Here is a 20,484-nt window from a genome sequence, read left to right as displayed (position 1 = left end):
GTGAGTATTCTGAAACCCCAAATGGCCAGACAAGTGCTGATAACTCGGTTGAGAAACTCTGATCCAGAGAATGATGCAGGGTCTGCTCCAAAAACTATGAGATGACAAGGACGTAAATATGTATATCCTAAAAAAGACTCCCCTAATGGCTTCATTTAAAGTAATCAAGTGAAGTAATAATGCAGCTCAATCTTCAAACAACTTCACTTCTATAACTTACTCAATCCATCTTTTTTTTCACCAAGTATTCATAGATTCATACATCAAAAAATAAATTAAAAAAGACCTCAGCAGCTACACTCAAATCACTATTTCATTACAGCTTGAGTTTTATGTAGTAAGAGGGGCATAATTGAAAGGGACATCTAAGTCCGTTTGCGTCCAACTCGCAAGTCATCCAAAGTAAAAAACAGCCTAGGACACATTTTTGAAAAATACATCCAAAATTTTTTTTGTTTTGAAAATCGTCTAACTATACATCCTGCTGATCTGATCGTCCAAGTCACTAAATTGTCTATCTTTATACCACATTTTCGTCCAAGTCAAAAATGCCTAAAACAAGCTCTGTTGGACGTGGGAGGGGTCTGCAAAGTGATGGACTGAGCACCCAGACATGCCACCTAAATAGTGGGGTACCTTACAGGGCACTACTGTGAACTTCACAAAAAGAGTGCCATGTCTTCTCCTCACTACAGCTCACTTATAGGTCATGGTGAGCCCCCCAAACCACCACCAGAATCCCCTAGACCCACTTATCTACCACCCCAATAGCCCTCATGGCTGCAGGAGCCACTTATATGCCAGTAAAAAAGGGTTTTGGGGGTATATAGGGGAGTGCACATGTTTAAGTATCAATGCAGTGATTACAGGGGCTTATGGGCATGGGTTCTGCTCTCCATGAGTTCCTAACCCACCCCCAAGACGGCTTAAGCCGCCTTTGTGCTGGACGACTAGGCTTTCCTATGCCAGGCAGCCAGGTGATGATGGTCTGGAGACTGAATTTTAAAGGTGTGATTAATATTTTTAGGGGGGTGGTCGGGGATAACTGGGGTAGTGTGTGGGGGTCTATTTTATGTGTTTTCAGTGCTTATCTGGTGACTTTAGGTGGGTTTTTGTGACTTAGACCATGTTTTACATGGTCTAAATCACAACGTCCAAGTTCCGTCGATCGTGGGCTGTATAGGTTATACATGCTGTTTGACTAAGTCTAAGCCAGCCTACGTCCTGCCCAACTCCCGCCCTCGACACTCCTCCCAAAACACCCTGTTTAGCTTTGGTCTTTCAGCGGCACTATGTAGGCCTAGGTCATTTAGAAATACATCCAAAACCCGTTTTTATTATCAGCACTTGGACATATTTGGGAAATGTTCATCCAAGTGCCGACAGGCCGGTTTTTGGACATTTTTATCTTTCGATTATGGGCCCCTAAGCCTTTTCATCGGTCATAATCAATATTGATCAACATCTTCTATTATATATCAAAATTGTTCACACGAAAAATGGGGACAAAAGTCTTCAAGAGGGGCCTATTGGTGGAATATTGAGTCAAATGACTTCATATTAGCAGCGTGTATAGGATCTTTAGACTTTTGTCCTCATTTTTCATGTGAACAATTTTTATATCAATATTTTTATTTATTTATTTTCACCTCCATAGATTCTTCTGTATATTTTCTGTGCACCCACTTTGATATTATGCATATAAATCTTGGGTATGTATAAAATATATATATAACATAAGAACATAAGAATTGCCATCTCTGGATCAGACCCTGGGTCCATCAAGTCTGGTGATCCGCACACGTGGAGGCCCCACCAGGTGTACCCTGGCCTAGTTTTAGTCCCCATATCACCGTATGCTTCTCTGGCTGTGTTTTCAATCACCCAGTGGCGTACCAAGGGGGGGGCGGGAGGGGCGGTCCGCCCCGGGTACCAAGCCCTGAGGGGGTGCTCCCGGTCCGGTCCAGTTTCTCCCCCCTGCGCCGGGTGTCGCGTCTGGAAACAGCCTGCAGCAAGATCGCGATGCCAGAGATCTTTGCCTGCTTCGACTGTTTCCTCGCCACGGTCCTGCCCCTCCTCTGATGTCAGAGGAGGGGCGGGACCGCGGCGGAGGAAACAGCCGAAGCAGGCAAAGATCTCTGGCATCGCGCGATCTTGTTGCAGGCTGTTTCCCCAGGGCAGTAGCGTACCAAGGGGGGCGAGGGGGAGGTCCATCCCGGGTGCCGCCTTAGGGGGGGGGGGTGCACAGCTGGCCCGGTCCCTATCGCGCTCCTACCCTCCCAGCGAAAGCAGCATCGGCGCCATTATCGAAAAAGGTAATGGCGCCAGGCCTTGGAGCACCAAGGCAGACCGCTTCTCCCCCCTCCCAGCCGAAACCCCGCTGACCATCCTATCTCTCCCCCCCAAGTGAACCTTTCCGACCCTCCCAGCGAAAGCAGCAAACCTCCCTCCAGTAGCGTCGGCTTTATCCTCCCTCTGCCGCATCACTGATGACGTCATCAGTAACGCGGCAGAGGGAGGAGAAAGCCGCGAAGGAGGTTTGCTGCTCTCGCTGGGAAGGTCGGAAAGGTTCACGGGGGGGGGGGAGATAGGAGGGTCAGCGTGGGTTCGGCTGGGAGGGGGGAGAAGCGGACTGCCTCGGTGCTCCATTACCTTCTTCGGGCAGCAGCAGCGTTTACAATTCGCTGCTGTTGCCGGCTTCAGGCCTTGTTCTCTGCCGGGTCCTGCCTACTTCCAGTTTTCATGAAGACAGGACCCGACAGAGAGGAAGGCCTGAAGCGGGCAACAGCAGTGAATTGTGAATGCTGCTGCTGCCCGATGAAGTTCAGGACATCGGGGACGGAGCAGGGAGAAATCGGCTGCTGGCTTGGGGGTGAGGGTAGGGAAAGAATCGTGGAAGTGGAGAAATCGGCACGATGGCTTTGTGCGGGCTAGGGGGGAGAGAGAAAGAAAGGAAAAAATAAAGAGGGGGGGCCAGGGGGAGAGAGAAAGAAAGGCAGAAATAAAGAGGAGTCAGGGGGAGAGAGAAAGAAAGGCAGAAAGAAAGAGGGGGACCAAGGGGAGAGAAAGAAAGGCAGAAATAAAGAGGGGGTCAAGGGGGAGAGAAAGAAAGGCAGAAAGAAAGAGGAGGGCCAGGGGGAGAGAGAAAGAAAGGCAGAAAGAAAGAGGGGGACAAAGGGGAGAGAAAGAAAGGCAGAAATAAAGAGGGGGGTCAAGGGGGAGAGAAAGAAAGGCAGAAAGAAAGAGGGGGGCCAGGAGGAGAGAGAAAGAAAGGCAGAAATAAAGAGGGGAGCCAGGGGGAGAGAGAAAGAAGAAGGACCAGAAGAAGGACCAGAGACTCATGAAATCACCAGACAAAAAAGTAGGAAAAAATGATTTTATTTTCAACTTAGTGATCAAAAGGTGTCTGTTTTGAAAATTTATATCTGCTGTCTATATTTTGCACTATGGCCCCCCTTTTACTAAACCGCAATAGAGTTTTTTAGCGCAGGGAGCCTATGAGCGTCGAGAGCAGCGTGGGGCATTCAGCGCAGCTCCCTATGCTAAAAACCGCTATCGCAGTTTAGTAAAAAGGGAGGGGGAATATTTGTCTATTTTTGTATAGTTGTTACTGAGGTGACATTGCATAAAGTCATCTGCCTTGACCTCTTTGAAACCCCGCGGAATATAAATGATAATTAACATTTTCTCTGCGTACAGCGTGCTTTGTGTTTTTAAAATTTTATTGTTGGTAGATCATTTTGACTTGGCCACAAAGGTAAGGGGGAGGGAGGGAGGGGAACTGCTGAAAGACATCTAGTAATCCTTGCAGGCTTGACTGCAGGGAATTATTTTTGTAAAATCATGTTTTGTTATGTGACTGGCATTATCTAGACTTTAATTTCTATGAATGAATAGAATGAAAATGATATAAAATTACTTGCTTGTTTTTATGTGCGTGCGCTGAAGGAAAGTGGAGAGAGAGTGGGCTGAGGATGCTGAAGGGAAATGGGGAAGAGAGTGGGGAGAAGACGCTGATTTATAAATTGACAATTGTACAGAATATTGTTTCTTTTTATACTTTAATATAAACAATTCAAGGCTTGTGTGGATGGAATCAGGTGGTTTGCGGGGATGGGGACCGAGCTTACGGGGATTAGTCCAATAAAATGGTATTTTTTTATTTCTCATTATTTGTTTTATTTTTATTTGTTAATTTATAAAGTGGTGATTGTTATGTATCAGTTTTTTCAAATTTACATCTACTGTCTTTATATTTTGCACCGTATTAGAGGACATGTGTTACTGTTTTTTTGTGGTGTTGCATTGTATCCAGGGTCTGGTTTCTTGGCGGATCAGTTTAACTTTTGTCTACATATTTCTATTTTTAGTTTGTGATTATTCCATTTTGGGCGAGGGTGTATCTCTGTTCTGTGTGTATGAAAAAGACATAGTTTTCAGTTGGCATTGACTACAGGACCAATTGACTGTGCGGGATCTGGCTTGTTTAGTTTTACAATGTATGTGTTGGTGTTCTAGTGCTCACTGCAGTGTTTAAGATGCAGCCTTTTCCTAGGTACACTCTTGTGGTGCGATATGTAGATTGGTACTAAAAATCATATTTTTCATATAGATGGGGGGGGGTGTCAAAAAATGATGGGCCCCGGGTGCCACATACCCTAGGTACGCCACTGCAATCACCATGGTCTCCCATCAATTTCTTGCAGAAAGTCCTAGCCTTGTCTGATCACCTTATTCACATTTAGCCTTCACATCAGCAATAACTCACACTTAGCATAGTAACTGTACAAGAACCTCACACTTGTCATGTCCACATAATTCTTGTTTTGACGCACTGATATTTAAATTGGTTATTTCATAATGTCACATGATTTTTTTATACTATGTTATCCATTAGATTTTCCTTCACCCTTACATTGAATAGTTTCACTTTTCTTGTTACACAAACTCATACACCATTATTCATTATTAGGACCCCTGAGGAATATATTTCAATCGAAACACAGACCGTGTTGGGTCCCCTTTCTATGAAGTAAATGTGGCTTCATTCTATCAAAAATAGATGTGGATTTGAACTGCCAATCGCTGCTACAAAACATTTTATTGATTGAAATAAAACTGCCTGCATCAAGTACATCGGTTCTTTTTTTTTTGGGGGGGGGTTTCTGTCACAATATTTCCCACCGAATTACCTTTAAAATTATATTTTTGGTATATAAAACACTAATTTTCAATGAACCGCAATTTATATAAAAAATGATTATCCCATATAATGCCTCACGCTCGTTAAGATCATCCTCCTCAAACCTATTTTCAATTCCCACCTTGAAAATTATTGGCACAAGAAGAAATGATATATTTTCCGTTATGGCCCCTACATTATGGAATTGCCTTCCAAACTATATTAGAATTGAAAAAGATCTTTTATCCTTTAAGAAAATTTTAAAAACCTTTCTATTTCAAGACGCGTTTGATACGTAATATGGCACACCTTAATTTTTTACATTCTGTTGTGTCTATTAAACTCACTAATCCCCTTTACTCCTTATTGTGTTTTACCTTTTATGTTAACTTCAACAGAAAATGATATTGTAACTTTCCCCTCCTTTCCTACTCACTCATGTTTGTCCTTAATTCAACTGTTATAATGTCAATTGATGTAAATTGTTTGTCTTACGATTAATTCGTTCAAATTGTATGTGAGACCACCACCTGGTGGCTTTTAAACTGTACATCGCTTAGAATTCTTATATAAGCGATTCATCAAATGCTAAATAAACTTGAAACTCGAAACTTGAAAACTTGAAACTATTGGATTGTTGGACTTGTTGGATTCGTTCGTTTTTGCTTTGTTGTCGTGAATGTATAGCGGCAACAATTACCATATAGCATGTATATTCAGCACCTCTGACATGGCACTTAAATTCAAACTCGCTGCTGCTGAAAATTGCTACATAATTTTTTATTTAGAAGATTTTCAGTGATTGCTGCATGTTTGTATTTGAGTCCTAATGGGAAATGTGTAAGCTGTTGGCTTGGGGAATGGATGCAGTTGAACAGATGTAGTAGGGGAGAGAGAGAGACCCACCTTAAATATTTTTAGGGGTCCTTTTACTAAGGCATGCAAACCGATTTAGCGCATGCTAGACTCGGGAGAGTCTCTGGACATAGTGTACTTGGATTTCAGTAAAGCGTTTGACAGTGTCACACACCGTAGACTATTAAACAAGATGAAATCGATGGGGTTAGGTGAGAAACTAACGGCATGGGTCAATGATTGGCTGAGTGGAAGACTTCAGAGGGTGGTGGTCAATGGCACCCTCTCTAAAACATCGGAGGTGACTAGCGGAGTGCCGAAGGGCTCAGTCCTGGGACCATCCCTTTTTAACATATTCATAAGGGACTTGACCTGAGGGCTTCAGGGAAAAGTAGCGCTGTTTGCCGACGACGCCAAACTGTGTAATATAATAGGTGAAAGCGATCTCACGGATGGTATGGCGCAGGATCTGATCAAGTTGGAAAACTGGTCCTCAATATGGCAGCTGGGCTTCAACGCAAAGAAGTGTAAGGTGATGCATCTCGGCAGCAGAAATCCATGCAGAACATACACCTTGAATGGAGAAACACTAGCTACGACCTCAGAAGAACGGGACTTGGGAGTAATCATCAGTGCAAACATGAAGGCTGCCAAACAAGTAGAGAAGGCCTCATCCAAGGCAAGGCGGATGATGGGATGTATCAATAGAAGCTTCGTCAGCCGTAAACCTGAAGTCATAATGCCACTGTACAGAACCATGGTGAGACCTCATCTGGAGTACTGTGTGCAATTCTGGAGGCCACATTACCGTAAAGATATACTTCGAGCTGAGTCAGTCCAGCGAATGGCCACTAGGATGGTCTCCGGACTCAAGGGTCTCTCATACGAGGAAAGACTGGGCAAGTTGCAGCTCTACTCTCTGGAGGAGCGCAGGGAGAGGGGTGACATGATTGAGACATTTAAGTACGTCACAGGTCGTGTTGAGGTGGAAAATGACATATTCTTTCCTAAGGGACCTTCAGTTACAAGAGGGCACCCGCTCAAACTCAGAGGAGGGAGATTTGGTGGTGACACCAGGAAGTATTTCTTTACAGAAAGGGTGGTGGATCACTGGAACAAACTACCGGTGCAGGTGATCAAGGCCACTAGCGTGCTCGACTTTAAGAATAAATGGGACATCCATGTGGGATCTCTATGTGGGTCGAGCAGCACTCTGACTTAATGGGGTGGGACAGTAGAGTGGGCAGACTTGATGGGCTATAGCCCTTTTCTGCCGTCATCTTTCTATGTTTCTATGTTTCTAACTGATTTAGAATTTAATGGGTACCTTAGCATTTAGCACACGCTAAATCGGTTAGTGTGCCTTAGTAAAAGGATCCCTAAGGGAGGTCTATGAAGAGTTCTAAAGATTTTCAATGAACTGAGTCAACAGAATGTTGACCATTGTGAACCATTCTTTAGCATTCCAGCGTCTGAGGAGGATCAATTCCTGCTTCATTAGGAAACCAACAAACAGACTGTGTATAAGTACACCAGATTTAGCAAGGAGCATGACACAGGAGAATTCTATACTAATAGATATGCTAATGAACAAAAAACATAAATGTACAGACATCTTTCATTGAAATGGTGAAAATGGATTTAATTATGTTTTAACATCAATCCATTTGTTCTATGGCTGTGTTTTGTTACAATAAAAGAAGAGTTTGGATGTCATTAGAGAGCACGATATCCTTTGTTAAAACGCATTACACATAAACCGAAGCTTAATGAGATGGCAGACAATATAGATATAACATTGAGGTTTCAAAAGCATCTTTGTAGCTGGAGCACCATATCCCACAGCAATTGGATATGCAGCACCCACACTGCATTAGTATATTCATATGCCCAGGATAGGAGAGAAACAATGAAGACTGTCACAAAATTGCCACCCCGGAGAAAGCCTTTGTGTGACTTATACATGCAAATAAAATACAATTTACATGAGGAAAATACTTTATAAAATAACCCTAATGAAAGTAATTTCCAGAAGTCATTTGTATAGGTAAATAGCTGCTTACCCGGGTACTTGGGTTATTCGAAAATTGTCCTTGGTGGCTTAAGTACAGGTTGATGGCCTTTTGATTTTCTATGGTTGTCAGGACTTATTATTTGCTTTAACTGCAGATGCTCTTTGCTGAAGTCTAGAAACTGTCACTCCAGAAGCCAACAACTTTGCCTAATGATAAGTTGGTCCCATGTTTATCCATAGGAAAAGCCCCTCTGAAAATTGCTTTCCTACTCACTACAGGTGAAAGTACCTATGCTGTTCACAAGGACAGAAAGTGATTTAATTTGAAAGCACATGCAGATAAGCTCTTAGGGCATTTCTATTTGTTTTAAAACAAGTACTGCACAAATAAATACAGTATATGTTGGCACAATGGACCCAGCTTTCTTCCATCAGCTGTATTTTCAAAGGGAAACCCCACATGAGATTTCTCTTTAAAAATGTGCTTGCACACATCATCATTAGCTAAAACATTGTCCCATAAATGCTTTACATGCAGTTACTTCTGTGGGAATGATTTGCCAGCACATTTGTTAGTTTTTAATTTTACAAAAGAGAAAGGGGAAGGGAATTCTGATTAGCATCTAATTCTTGATGCATGATCTGAAGCATAGAGAAAATAATTGGCAGCTAAACTGTATGAAGTATTAATGCGTGCAGGAAATATGGCCTAACACAGGACACGCATTCTGTTAGTTTTGCTTGTTGTTCATACAAAGGGCTAATTTTACTAAACGGCGTTAGAGGTTTTTTAGCGCGAGCCGGTAAGGTAAATGCTCTGACACTCAGAACTCTTATGAGCATCAGAACATTTACTCTGCCGGCCCGCGTTAAAAACCTCTAGTGCTACCGAGTATAAATGAGCAGTATTTATTAAAAAAAATGTTTTGAGGGGCATGTCAGGGCGGAGAATGGGTGTGGAAATGCTAAACAACTAGCATGCTGATAGTAAGTACTAACTGAATAACAAGTCTTAACACAGGAGTCTTTAGTGCCTCCAAAACAGGAAGTTGTAAGTTCTCCTGCGTTATTTTATTTTAAATGGCCATAAGCTGGTTCTAGCATCAGAACAGGGCTTGTAGACAAAAAGTGTAACTGTGCATTCAGGAAAGGGAGTGGTCCAGGGGTAGGAGCAACAGAAGGGGAGGGGATGGATTACAGGGAGTGTTCTCTGTTCTGTTCCATGTTCACCCCCTCTCCTCCTCCCTGCAGGCTGTCTGGGAGGGTCGGGAACAGAAATCTTTTGCTGCTCTGGAGTCTGCAAAGAAGTGGTGGAACTGTGTTCCACGCCATTCCCCCCAGAAATTAAGCCTTGCTAGCATTAGTGCAGTGTATCGCAAACTGATTCCAGGTGTGCCACAAGACGCCGGGGGGAGGAGGAGAGGCGCTGGCTGACTGCATACAAAATGTGCCTGTAGGCAACAGCTGGCGCCAGCATCTCTCCCTCTCTGCGCGTCTTCCCTTCCAGCACCTCCCACTGGTGGCTTATGGCCCCGTTTGGAGGGCCTTTGTGCATGCGCATGACATCATCACGTCAAAGTCCACGCACTTCTGGATGCCTCGAGCTGCGGCCACCATGTTTAGTGTGCCGTAGCTTGGCAAAGTTTGCAAGACACTGCATTAGTGCATAGCCAGATATTGTACAAATAAGAAAATACCTATTTTATAGACCACACTAGATATCAGCTTAGCACATGGAAAAGTCCTGAGTTAGAACTTGCTAAGCCCATTTTGAACATACTGGTGCAGCTTTATAAAAGGGCCCCTATGCTCTCAACTCATGTTCCTGGAATTGGTTCTGACTTGTACTTTTCCTTTGTGCCTTAATCACACTAACTAGTTTAAACCAGTTTAAACTCATACTATGATATCTCTGGGAATATGTGGAGGAATTGGAAAATGATAAAAGGGATAGGACAACTTTCCTATGAGGAAAAGCTAAAGCGGCTAAGGCTCTTCAGCTTGGAGAAGAGATGGCTCAGGGGTGATATGATAGCGGTGTATACAATTCTGAGTGGATTGGAAAGGGGCAGATGTGAATCACTTGTTTACTTTTTCCAAAAATACTAGGAATAGGGGGCATACGATGAAGCTACTAAATAGTAGATTTAAAATAAACCAGAGAAAATATTCCTTTACTCAACCTGTAATTAGACTCTGGAATTCATTGCTAGAGAATGTAGTGAAATCAGAGTTTAAAAAAGGTTTGTATAATTTCCTAACCAACCCCCATCCCCCTTTTTATGATGCTGTGTTAAGACTTTTTTTTATTGCTGCTGGCCATGGCCTATGTCAGAGCTTTAACCCTAATGTGGCTTTATAAAAAGGGAAGATAAAGAGAAGTCTTTAGGTCATTATTGAGATAGCTTGGGGAAATCCACTGCTTATTCCTAGAATAAGCAGCATAAAACCTGTTTTACTCCTTGGGATCTTGCCAGGTACCTGTGACCTGGGCTGGCTGCTTGGAAACAGGATACTGGGCTTGGTCTGTCCCAGAATGGCAATTCTTATGTTATGTTCTTACATTTTTGCTTTCTTTTCTAAGCCTTTTTTCTCCCCACAGAATAAAGGAAATAGGCTCCCAGAAGAGAGTAAGTTGGGTCTTCTTTACATGTATTGCACTAAGGCTTTTTTTTCCTGATATGATAAACAAGGGAATAAGGGAAACGTGCCTTGTAAGATCAGCGTCTTACAAATTACGTACTTCTGCTACACAGCTTAATCTCTTGTCATATTCTAGAAAGTATCTACAAAGCCAGTGTACTAAACGCTGCATCTCAGTAGCCAGGAGCTGGAGACCAGCGAAGAATTAATATCATTCTGCCTTGATTCGCCTCCACCTTTTTTTTTTTAGTTTCACTTTCTCTATGGCCGGAAGTGGGAACGAGTTGACTAGGACTATGAGCCGGGCAGGAAAGGGGTCTGTTTGGCATCGCTACAGAGCTGCAGTTTGGGGACATGGCTAGAAGCTCAGACCAGAAGGCTTTCCTGTTCTATTATTACTGCCTGAAATTCTCCCTTTCTGTCTATTCCACCCTTTTCTCGGTAGGTGTTGCTTCAGCTGTTTTTCTTTTTAGCATGTTGGATTTGAGTCCAGTCTTCTGCTACGGTTTATAGCCTTGTTAGCTGCATTCATCCAAACAGAACAAAAACTACGTTGTGCAGAGCTGAAGGTAATAATAATTCCCGTAGGGTCAGAGAGAGAGTCGAGTCCGGTATCCTATTTCCAAGTTTCTTCCTGATTTGCAAAGCAATACAGTATATCTTCCCGGTGAACTGTAGGGTTAGGGGTTCGTTCAGCATGTCAAATCCCAGAGCCTGCCCTAGGATATTGTTGGACTCAGTAATCTCAGTATGAAAATCTGTTGATTGATAAATTCCAGAAGGGAGCAGTACTTTCAGTATTGCCATTGCATTATGGAATTGTTTTTATTTATTGATTTATTAGGATTTATCAACCACCTTTAAGAGGAAATTCACGCATGTATTAGGTAGAAGCACATTTAAAACAAATAGGAGAAAACATTGTAACACTTAAATATGTGGTTAGGTTCTGGAACTCATTGGCTGAGCAAGTATTAAAAGCAGTTAATGTAGCAGGGTTTATGGAAAAGTTTAGACAACTTCCTGGAGTAAAAGCCCATATAAACAGTTATTAAGGTGGACCTGGGGAAAGCCACTACTTATCCCTCGGGTTAAGCAGCATGGAATCTTTCTACTTTTCAGGACAGTGCCAGTTACTTGTGATTTGGTCAGGCCACTGTTGGAAAAAGGACACTGTCTGACCCAGTAGGGTAACTCTTATGTTCTTCTGTATGTGGTATACATATGTGGTATACAGCAGGTGTAGTGTGACATAAGCAATTTATATTGTGTTGATAGCAGGAAAATGACCAAATGCATACCTGCTAAATCTCCAGCATTTAATGGGAGACACCTTCTTTGCCAGATCACCTCCTGCACTCCTGCCAAAGAATATGACTCTCCTTCTCAGACCCCAAGCCCAGTGTCAGGTCACGTGCATGCTGTGGTGTGGGGTCCGGTGAATTCCACATGCGTAACAGTGACACGAGGCAGCTAGTGTTAGCTTGGTAGAGCAAAAAAGGGAGGAGGTTGGTATGGTCATTGCTCTGCTCTGGGTGCTGAGGTTTGCTCTGTCCACATAAAACCTAAGAACATAAGAATAGCCCAGTAGCCCATTCTCACGGTGGCCAATCCAGATCATTAGTACCTGGCCAGAACTCAAGGAGTAGCAATATTGCATGCTACCGATCCAAGGCAAGCAGTGGCTTCCCCATGTCTTTCTCAATAACAGACTATGGACTTTTCCTCCAGGAACTTGTCCAAATCTTTCTTAAAACCAGGTACGCTAACTGCTCTTACCACAACCTCTGGCAATGCGTTCCAGAGCTTAACTATTCTCTGAGTGAAAAAAATTTCCTCCTATTGGTTTTAGGACTCTATACTTGCCACTCCATCTGGCACAGGTCAAGAGTACAATATAACTCAGTGGAGGTCTGCTTATGCAACCTGGCCCTGCCTGGCACTGCTAGGAACCCCAACCAAAAGTCCTTGAACCAAACTGATCAGATTCAGCACTGCTGTGAATGATTGAGGTAAGCAGAGCTGGGGGGGGAGTTGAATTAAGGGTATGGTTTTGGGTTTATTAGACAGTCTATGCTGCTCATACTGATGTAGAGAGCTGAGTAGATTACAATATAAAATTTAAAAGTATAGAGAAGAACTACAAATGTTTGACAGGAAAGAGAATATATTTACACACATAAGAAAACACCCCAAACTACCTAAAATGTCCAATAAATGGACAAGCCTTCAGAGAGTATGATGCCAAGAGGGGAAAAACTGTCTTCGCCTGTGATGGGGGGTCAAGACTTGAAAGTTTGATTAAAAAGCCAGGTTTTTACAGCTGTTTTAAATTCCTTGATTGAAAATATATTGTGGATGTTGAATGGTAATGTATTCCAAAGGGCAGGTGCAAGAAAATAAAAGGCACTATATCTTATGGTTTCAAGCCAGTTTTGGGCCTGGTAGAATTATATGGTAATCATTAATAGCATGGAGAGCGCATGATGTTGGGTAGGGAATTGTGAGCGCAGGTAGATAATCTGGGTAACCTATTTTATAAGCTTTAAGTGTAATAATCAAAACTGTGTAGATAATCCTTTGAGTTTATAGGAAGCCAGTGCTTGCTTTTAAGGAGCAGAGTAATGTGATCAGAAGTCTTTGCGTGGCATCATAATTTTATTGCTACATTTTGAATGGATTGAAGTTTTTTTCTTGATTGACTGAGGTAGGCCTGAATAGATAATGTTACAATCTAACTTCATTGTTAGAATGAGACTATGGAAGGTATCATGATCTAAAAAGATGTCTTACTGAACGTAGTTAATGAAGTGTATAGAAACTAATCTTATACAGATGTGAAATTTGAGGGATGGAATCCAGCAGGATCCCAAGGTACCTAAATGAGTTAACAGGTGTTATGAAATTTCCAAACAAAGAGATAGTACTAGATGGTTGTGAGAGATGACCAGAGATTCAGCACATGAATTTTCTCCTTATTCAAGACCAATCTGTGGAGGAGTGTGTAGCGCAGTGGTTGGAGCTACAGCCTCAGCATCCTGGGGTTGTGGGTTCAAACCCTGCCCTGCTCATTGTGACCCTGGGCAAGCCACTCAGTCCTCCATAGCCCCAGGTACATTAGATAGATTGTGAGCCCACCGGGACAGATAGGGAAAATGCTTGAGTACCTGATTGTAAAAACCGCTTAGATAACCTTTATAGGCGGTATATAAAATCTTAATAAAACTTGAAAAACTTGAATTAAGAGCCAGTCTGCTACATAGCTCTTGAACTGGAGATAGGGACAGAGAATAAGGATCAATTGGGTAAATCGTCAATATATCATAAACATCAAAATGTGCAGATATACACAATTTTTCATTTTGGCTGACTTGATATATTGTCACCATAGAAGATGAGATTTTGAGAATGTTGGTCTTTTGTGTTAATATATTTTATGGCAAATTTTTATGTGTGTTTGCTGTTGGAAACTTCTTAGATATTTACGCAGTCTATAAATGTTTTAAATAAATAAAACACTAGACTGGATCAAGGCTGCTAGGGGACTCAAAAACAGTTTAGAAGAGGTATGCAGACAGATTGATAGGCTTAAAAATGATAAATCCCCGTAACTGGACAGCATCCACCCAAGAGTAATCAAGGAACTGAAAGGGATTGTAGCTGAACTGCTCCAACTAATAGCCAATCTGTCGATCAAATCAGGAAAGATTCTGGAAGACTGGAAAGTGGCGAATGTTACATCGATCTTCAAGAAAAGGTTCGAAGGGCGATCTGGGAAACTACAGACCAGTGAGTCTGACTTCAGTACTGGGAAAGATGGTAGAGTCCCTATTATCGATCATTGCATTGGTTGCCAGTAGAGGCACGAGTAATGTTCAAGTTTTCATGCCTTTTTTCAAGTTAGTTTGGGGATTGGCCCCTAACTACTTGTTATCTCATTTCGTGCTATATAACCTCATGAGGGTAACCAGGAATTGTAACTTATTTGCATACCCAAAGATTTTAGGCTGTAAATTTAGGTCTTTTTTAGACAGGATGCTTGCATTTCAAGCAAGTAAACAACTGTCCTGGTTGGGTAACTTTATTAGCGGAGCTATGCTGTCCTACGGCGCCTTCCGAAAAGAAATCAAGACAGTACTATTTGATAAATTTATCTCTTAACTTGAGATTTTATTCTCAACATAATAATTTTACTGTATTAACTTAAATTTTTTACTGTCCTTTTAATTAATATGCTGTATTCGTACTATTACCTTTTGCATTCCGCTGATTGTCCAGTCTTTCTCTCTTGTGTAAACCGCCTAGAATTCTTTTGATTGAGGCGGTATAGAAAAATAAAGTTATGTTATGTTATGTTAAAGGACCGCATTGTCGATCACCTTGATGGACACAAACTGATGAGGACCAGCCAGCACAGCTTCAGCAAAGGAAGATCTTGCTTGACAAACTTACTGCACTTCTTCGAAGGAGTAAATGGGCAGATATACAAGGGTGACCTGGTCGACATCATATATCTAGATTTTCAGAAGGCATTCGACAAGGTTCTGCATGAACACCTACTTCGAAAAATTGCGAACCATGGAATCGAGGGTGATATACTCACGTGGATTAAAAATTGGTTGGCGGATAGGAAACAGAGAGTGGGGATGAATGGACAATACTCGGACTGGAAAAGCATCACGAGTGGAGTGCCGTAGGGTTTGGTGCTCAGGCCGTTGCTCTTCAACATATTTATAAATGACCTAGAAACTGGCATGACGAGTGAGGTGATTAAATTAGCGGAAGATACAGAAGGTTTGCAAAGACCTACAAAGAGACATAAATACACTCAAGGAATGGGCCGCAATATGGCAAATGAGGTTCAACAAGGATAAGTGCAAGGTGATACATGTCAGTAACAAAAATCATATGCACGAATACAGGATGTCTGGAGCTATACTTGGAGAGAGCCCTCAGGAAAGAGACTTGGGAGTACTTGTAGACAAGTCAATGAAACCATCCATGCAATGTGCGGCGGTGGTGAAAAGGGCAAACAGAATGCTAGGAATGATTAAGAAGGGGATCACTAACAGATCTGAAAAGGTTATCATGCCGTTATACCGGGCCATGGTACGCCCCCACCTGGGCCAACACTGGTCGCCGTACATGAAAAAGGACATAGTACTACTCGAAAGGGTCCAGAGAAGAGTGACAAAAATGGTTAAGGGACTGGGGGAGTTGCTGTACAACGAGAGGCTAGGGAAACTGGGCCTCTTCTCCCTTGAGAAGAGAAGACTGAGAGGGGACATGATCAAAACATTCAAGATATTGAAGGGAATTGACTTAGTAGAGAAACAGAGACTGCTCACCCTCTCCAAGGTGAAGAGAACAAGAGGGCACTTGCTAAAGTTAGAAGGGAAAAGATTCCATACAAATGTAAGGAAGTTCTTTTTTATCCAGAGAGTGGTAGAAATCTGGAACGCTCTTCTGGAGGCTGTTATAGGGGAAAGCATCCTTCAGGGATTCAAGACAAGGTTGGATAAGTTCCTACTGGAACAGAACATACACAATTAATGCTAGACTCCAATAGGGCACTGGTCTTTGATCTAAGGGCCGCCGCGTGAGCAGACTGCTGGGTACGATGACCCAGCAGCGGCAATTCTTATGTTCTTAAAGGAGAGAGTATGGAGCCTTGAGGATAGTGGAAGAGGCATTGGGGGAGATCACTTTAAAAATTCTTCTTGTTATGAAAGAAGAAAACCAGCTCAGAACAGTTCCAGTAATGCCTAATGAGGACAATTGGGAGAGGAATAATGTTGAGTGGTCCAGGTCAAAGCCTGCTGTCAAGTCAAGGGATACTGTCAGTACAACTTCACATAACATTGATGCAAGGACAGTTTCAGTAGAGACTAGATGGAGGAAAATACTAGATATGGAATAGAGAGCTTGGGGAAAATGCTGGGCATGGGGGTGGAGAATAGAGAGATGGGGAAAATGGTGAACATGGGAAGGGGACATAGATGCCAGCTCTGTGATGCTTGAGCACCCCAATATTGAGCAAACCTCTTCATTATGGATATAGAGAAGTTGGTTGTATTGAGTTCAGCATCCCTAATCATTTTTAAAAATTGGCTCCTCTGGGAGTGGGGGGGGGGGGGTAAGGAGATGGGAGAGATGTTGGACACAGTGAGGTGGGGAAATAAAGAGGAGAAGGAGATGCTGGAGACAGCAGATGGTGGGGAGTTCCTGCATCTTAAGAGAAGGAAAGTGATGGAGGCTAAGTTGAATGAAAGGTTGTAAGAGATCAAAAGCGTAGAGGAAATGGTTTTCAATAGTTGTCATCCATCCCTGTTGTCACTAGTATAAATAAACTTTTTCCTAGGATGACTGTGTGACAGGTTGAAGCTAGGAGGCAGAATAAGACAGCACAGAGGTATGTGCTTAAAATCTCCCTCTCAAAAGTTACTCCCCCATTGGTGTTCCTGCAAATGTAAACAAAATACAGTCAAATTAAGTAGATTTGAAGATACGCAAGTTAAATCCTATTAATTACAATGAGGCATTACGTTAGCAGAAATGTACATATTGTAACAGTGTAGTAAAAAAAACAATATAATAGAAATACGATAAATGTTGGCAAAATGTGAATTATATACCATAATAGGCAGCATGCAAAAACATTCATATAACATAGTTGTCAACACAATACAAATGAAATACCTTCGTGAGTGCACATTAAAACATTCAAATAACATGGATAGGAGTTCACAGTGTCAGTTCTATGCTATGAAACATCTTAATAGGCATCTGGATGGAGATAGGCAAGTGCAGTTCAGACATATAGACAGACAAGATGGGTAGAGCAAAAGGCATTAGGATAAATAGATGGATGGCCAAATAGAAGACAAATTATATGTACAGTTGAGTAAAATATGAGGAACTGATTGAGTTACAGGATGTGTGGTGAGCTAGTCCAGATGCAGAGTGAGTGGATAGTCAGTCACCACATGTATGAAGTGCTTGGGAAAAGAGCCAAGTCTTCATAAGCTTCCTGAAATAGAGGTAGTCTTAAGTTAGGCAAAGCCTTTCTGGGAGTGTGTGTGTGGGGGGGGGGGAGGGGTTTGTACCATATGGAGGTACCTCCTTTGACAAGATTTGAGATAGTGAGTGATGCTCCTTTAGAGGGACCTTAGAGGTCTCTAAAGTATGCAGAGGGCCAGCTTATTCTTTAGGTGCTGAGGTGGAGCTGAAAGAGTATGGTACAGTGATTAAAGCTACAGCCTCAGCACCCTGAGGTTGTGGGTTCAAACCTACGCTTCTCCTTGTGACCCTTGAAAAGTCAGGTAATCCCTCCATTGCCCCAGGTGTATTACCTAGATTGTGAGCCCACTGGGACAGACAGGGAAAAATACTTGAGTACCTGAATAAATCTTTTTATCAAGCCGTGCTGCCAAACTGCCCATTCAAATCCTTTGGGCAGCTCAGCTTGATAAAGGGGGAGTGGGGGTAAGCTAGTATTTTACTAATTCCTGCTAGCAAACAAGCAGAACTGAGGATGTTTCAAAAGACAAGTGAGAGAGTACTTCTCCCTCAATATTCGCGGGGGTTAGGGGCAGAGCCGGCCTGCGAATATTTAAAAAAACTGTGAAGAATATTCGGGCCGGTTCTGACCCACCCCCAGCCTTCCCCCGGAATCCCGGACCTTACCTTAAGCCCTCTGAGAATCCCCAGAATCGTATCTGGTGGTCTAGCGGGCTTTCGGGGCAGGAGCGATCTTCCTACGCTCCTGCCCCATGCAGATCACTCATAGGAAATGGCTGCCGTGAGCTCCCATCGTAGTCTCGAGAGACTACAGGAGCTCACGGCAGCCATTTCCTATGGGTGATCTGCACGGGGCAGAGGCGTAGGAAGATCGCTCCTGCCCCGAAAGCCTGCTAAACCACCAGGTAAGGTTCCAGGGAGTCTCAGAGGGCTTAAAAATAGCCCCCAAAATTAAAATCTATTTAAAAAAAAAAAAATCGCAAATAACTGAATCCACGGATACTGAAACTGCGTATTCGGAGGAAGAAGTGTATATTTTTTTTATGTGGACATGTCATTTGGGATATGGAGCTCTATGAAAGGAGGGGAGTAGAGAAGTAGAACAAATAACCTTTTAAAATTAAGCAAAATAAATATCAGTTAAAGCTGGATTTATTTTACTTTACTTTTATAGCAGTTGATTACTCGCCTCACCCTATAAAGCGAGCAGTGGCAAAGTCCGGTAAAATTGAAGTTTATACTATCAAACTTTACCTCCATTCTATGTTTACCTCACATGAATCTGATATGAGGCTATTGATTGCAAATTGGGCCACCACCAATTTATTGTTTGCCCAGCTCTTTTTACTGTGTGGCAGTGAATAAAATTAATTTCAATGAAGTAGCAATTTCTACTCGATTTAGCATTTAAAGGGCATTCTGAAGAAGTGAGTTAAAATAGGTTTGTATCTTTCAGATTTAGGAATGATAGGGTCAGGTTGTTAGTTACGTTGGTCCAAAGATCTACCTAATGGTTTAGTAAATCTGGGGAAGCTATTAGGAACATCGCCGTATAGCATTTTAAATATTATACAGCATTTAAAATTTAATCCAGGTATTACATCCAGTACCTACCCAGGATCTAATTCTATTCTTACCCAAAGGAGGAGAGCATTGGATACAGTGAATAGAAATGAGCAATATCAGCCTCTAGCAGAAAGTCAGCAGTAGTGCTGCCCGATTCATGATTCGAATTGATTCACCAATTCACTTCGGGTGAATCAATTCAAATTGATTTACCCCACCAAAAGATCGGCCTCCTGATTCATTGACTGACCCTCCTCCCTCGCCCCTAAAGCAGGAGCGGCAGCGCTGCCTCTTGCTGGCCTGTTGCTCCTGCTTTAGAGGGCGAGTGGGGAGGGTCAGTCGGGAAGTGGCTTCCCCGCTAGTGTCCGGCTTCCCACAGCAATTTACCGAAATTCAGCAGCCTGCCCTGCAGAAGAAGATCGCTGGCTCTAGCGATCTTTGTAAGCTGCCATAGGTTGTCTGCATTGTCTTCTCTCTGCCGCGGTCCCGCCCCTTCTCTGACATCTCTGACAAGAGCTTTTAATGATGAAAAAGAAAACTGGCACTGCTAAGGGGTTAAAGCACTGAGTCTAGAGTAAAAAATTGACTTTGAAATATGCATGTTCTGTTCTTAAGTTTTTGGAATAGTTATTAAAGTGGCAACGCTTGTGAAAAGTGATGTGCTGTCAATATTTCATCCAGAGACTAGAGTTGCCAGCTGTCACTAATTTTTAGGACAGATTGTCCTACTTTTAGCAGGTAGTAGAGGTAAAGCTAGGCTTAGAATAAACTATGCTGAAAAAGTGAGCTGGTTGACAAGTCTGGAAGGGGCTGTTTCCAGCAGTTCTGCACTCAGTAAGACACCCCTTGTTTTCAAGCAGGCTGAAATTAGCTAATTTACATTACATTAGTGACTTCTGTTCTGCTTATACCTTGCAGTTCTAGGCGGATTACAGAAGAAGATAACTGGACATTTCCAGGAAAGGTTACAGGAAATTGGAAAATTACATGATTGGGAACAATACATGGTTGAGAGATTATTTGGAAAATTACAGGATTGGGAACAATAAGCTGTTTTAGTTTGTCTTGATAAATTTTCTGAATAACAGGGTTTTAATTTCCCTTTGGAATATTTTGTAGTCAGACGTAGTTGTCAGTATGTTTGAGAGGTGGTGGTCTAGTTTCGCAGCTTGCGTTGCAAGTAGGCTGTCGTACATCTTCTTAC

At 42.5% G+C, this 20,484-nt stretch overlaps 1 protein-coding gene across 4 annotated transcripts in view; it reads left to right on the top strand.

Annotated features, from left to right (window-relative positions):
- Positions 1-10,967: 10,967 nt before the first annotated feature.
- Positions 10,968-20,484, top strand: part of LOC117362823 (tetraspanin-15-like) — a 297,713-nt gene continuing 288,196 nt past the window's right edge. For 2 of the 4 annotated variants that reach the window (XM_033949841.1, XM_033949840.1), the window contains exon 1: positions 10,968-11,135. In XM_033949841.1, coding sequence (XP_033805732.1) covers positions 11,049-11,135 — 87 coding nt within the window. In that variant the 5' untranslated portion in view covers positions 10,968-11,048. Of the gene's footprint in view, positions 11,136-11,155; positions 11,264-12,546; positions 12,707-20,484 lie in introns of those variants that run through there. The other 2 variants (XM_033949842.1, XM_033949843.1) reach the window with 2 other exon arrangements.

This window comes from Geotrypetes seraphini, chromosome 6 (assembly GCF_902459505.1).
Source record: "Geotrypetes seraphini chromosome 6, aGeoSer1.1, whole genome shotgun sequence".
Taxonomy (NCBI): Eukaryota; Metazoa; Chordata; class Amphibia; order Gymnophiona; family Dermophiidae; genus Geotrypetes; species Geotrypetes seraphini.
The sequence above is the reverse complement of the archived record's forward strand: the minus strand, read 5'-3'. Positions and strand labels throughout refer to the sequence as shown.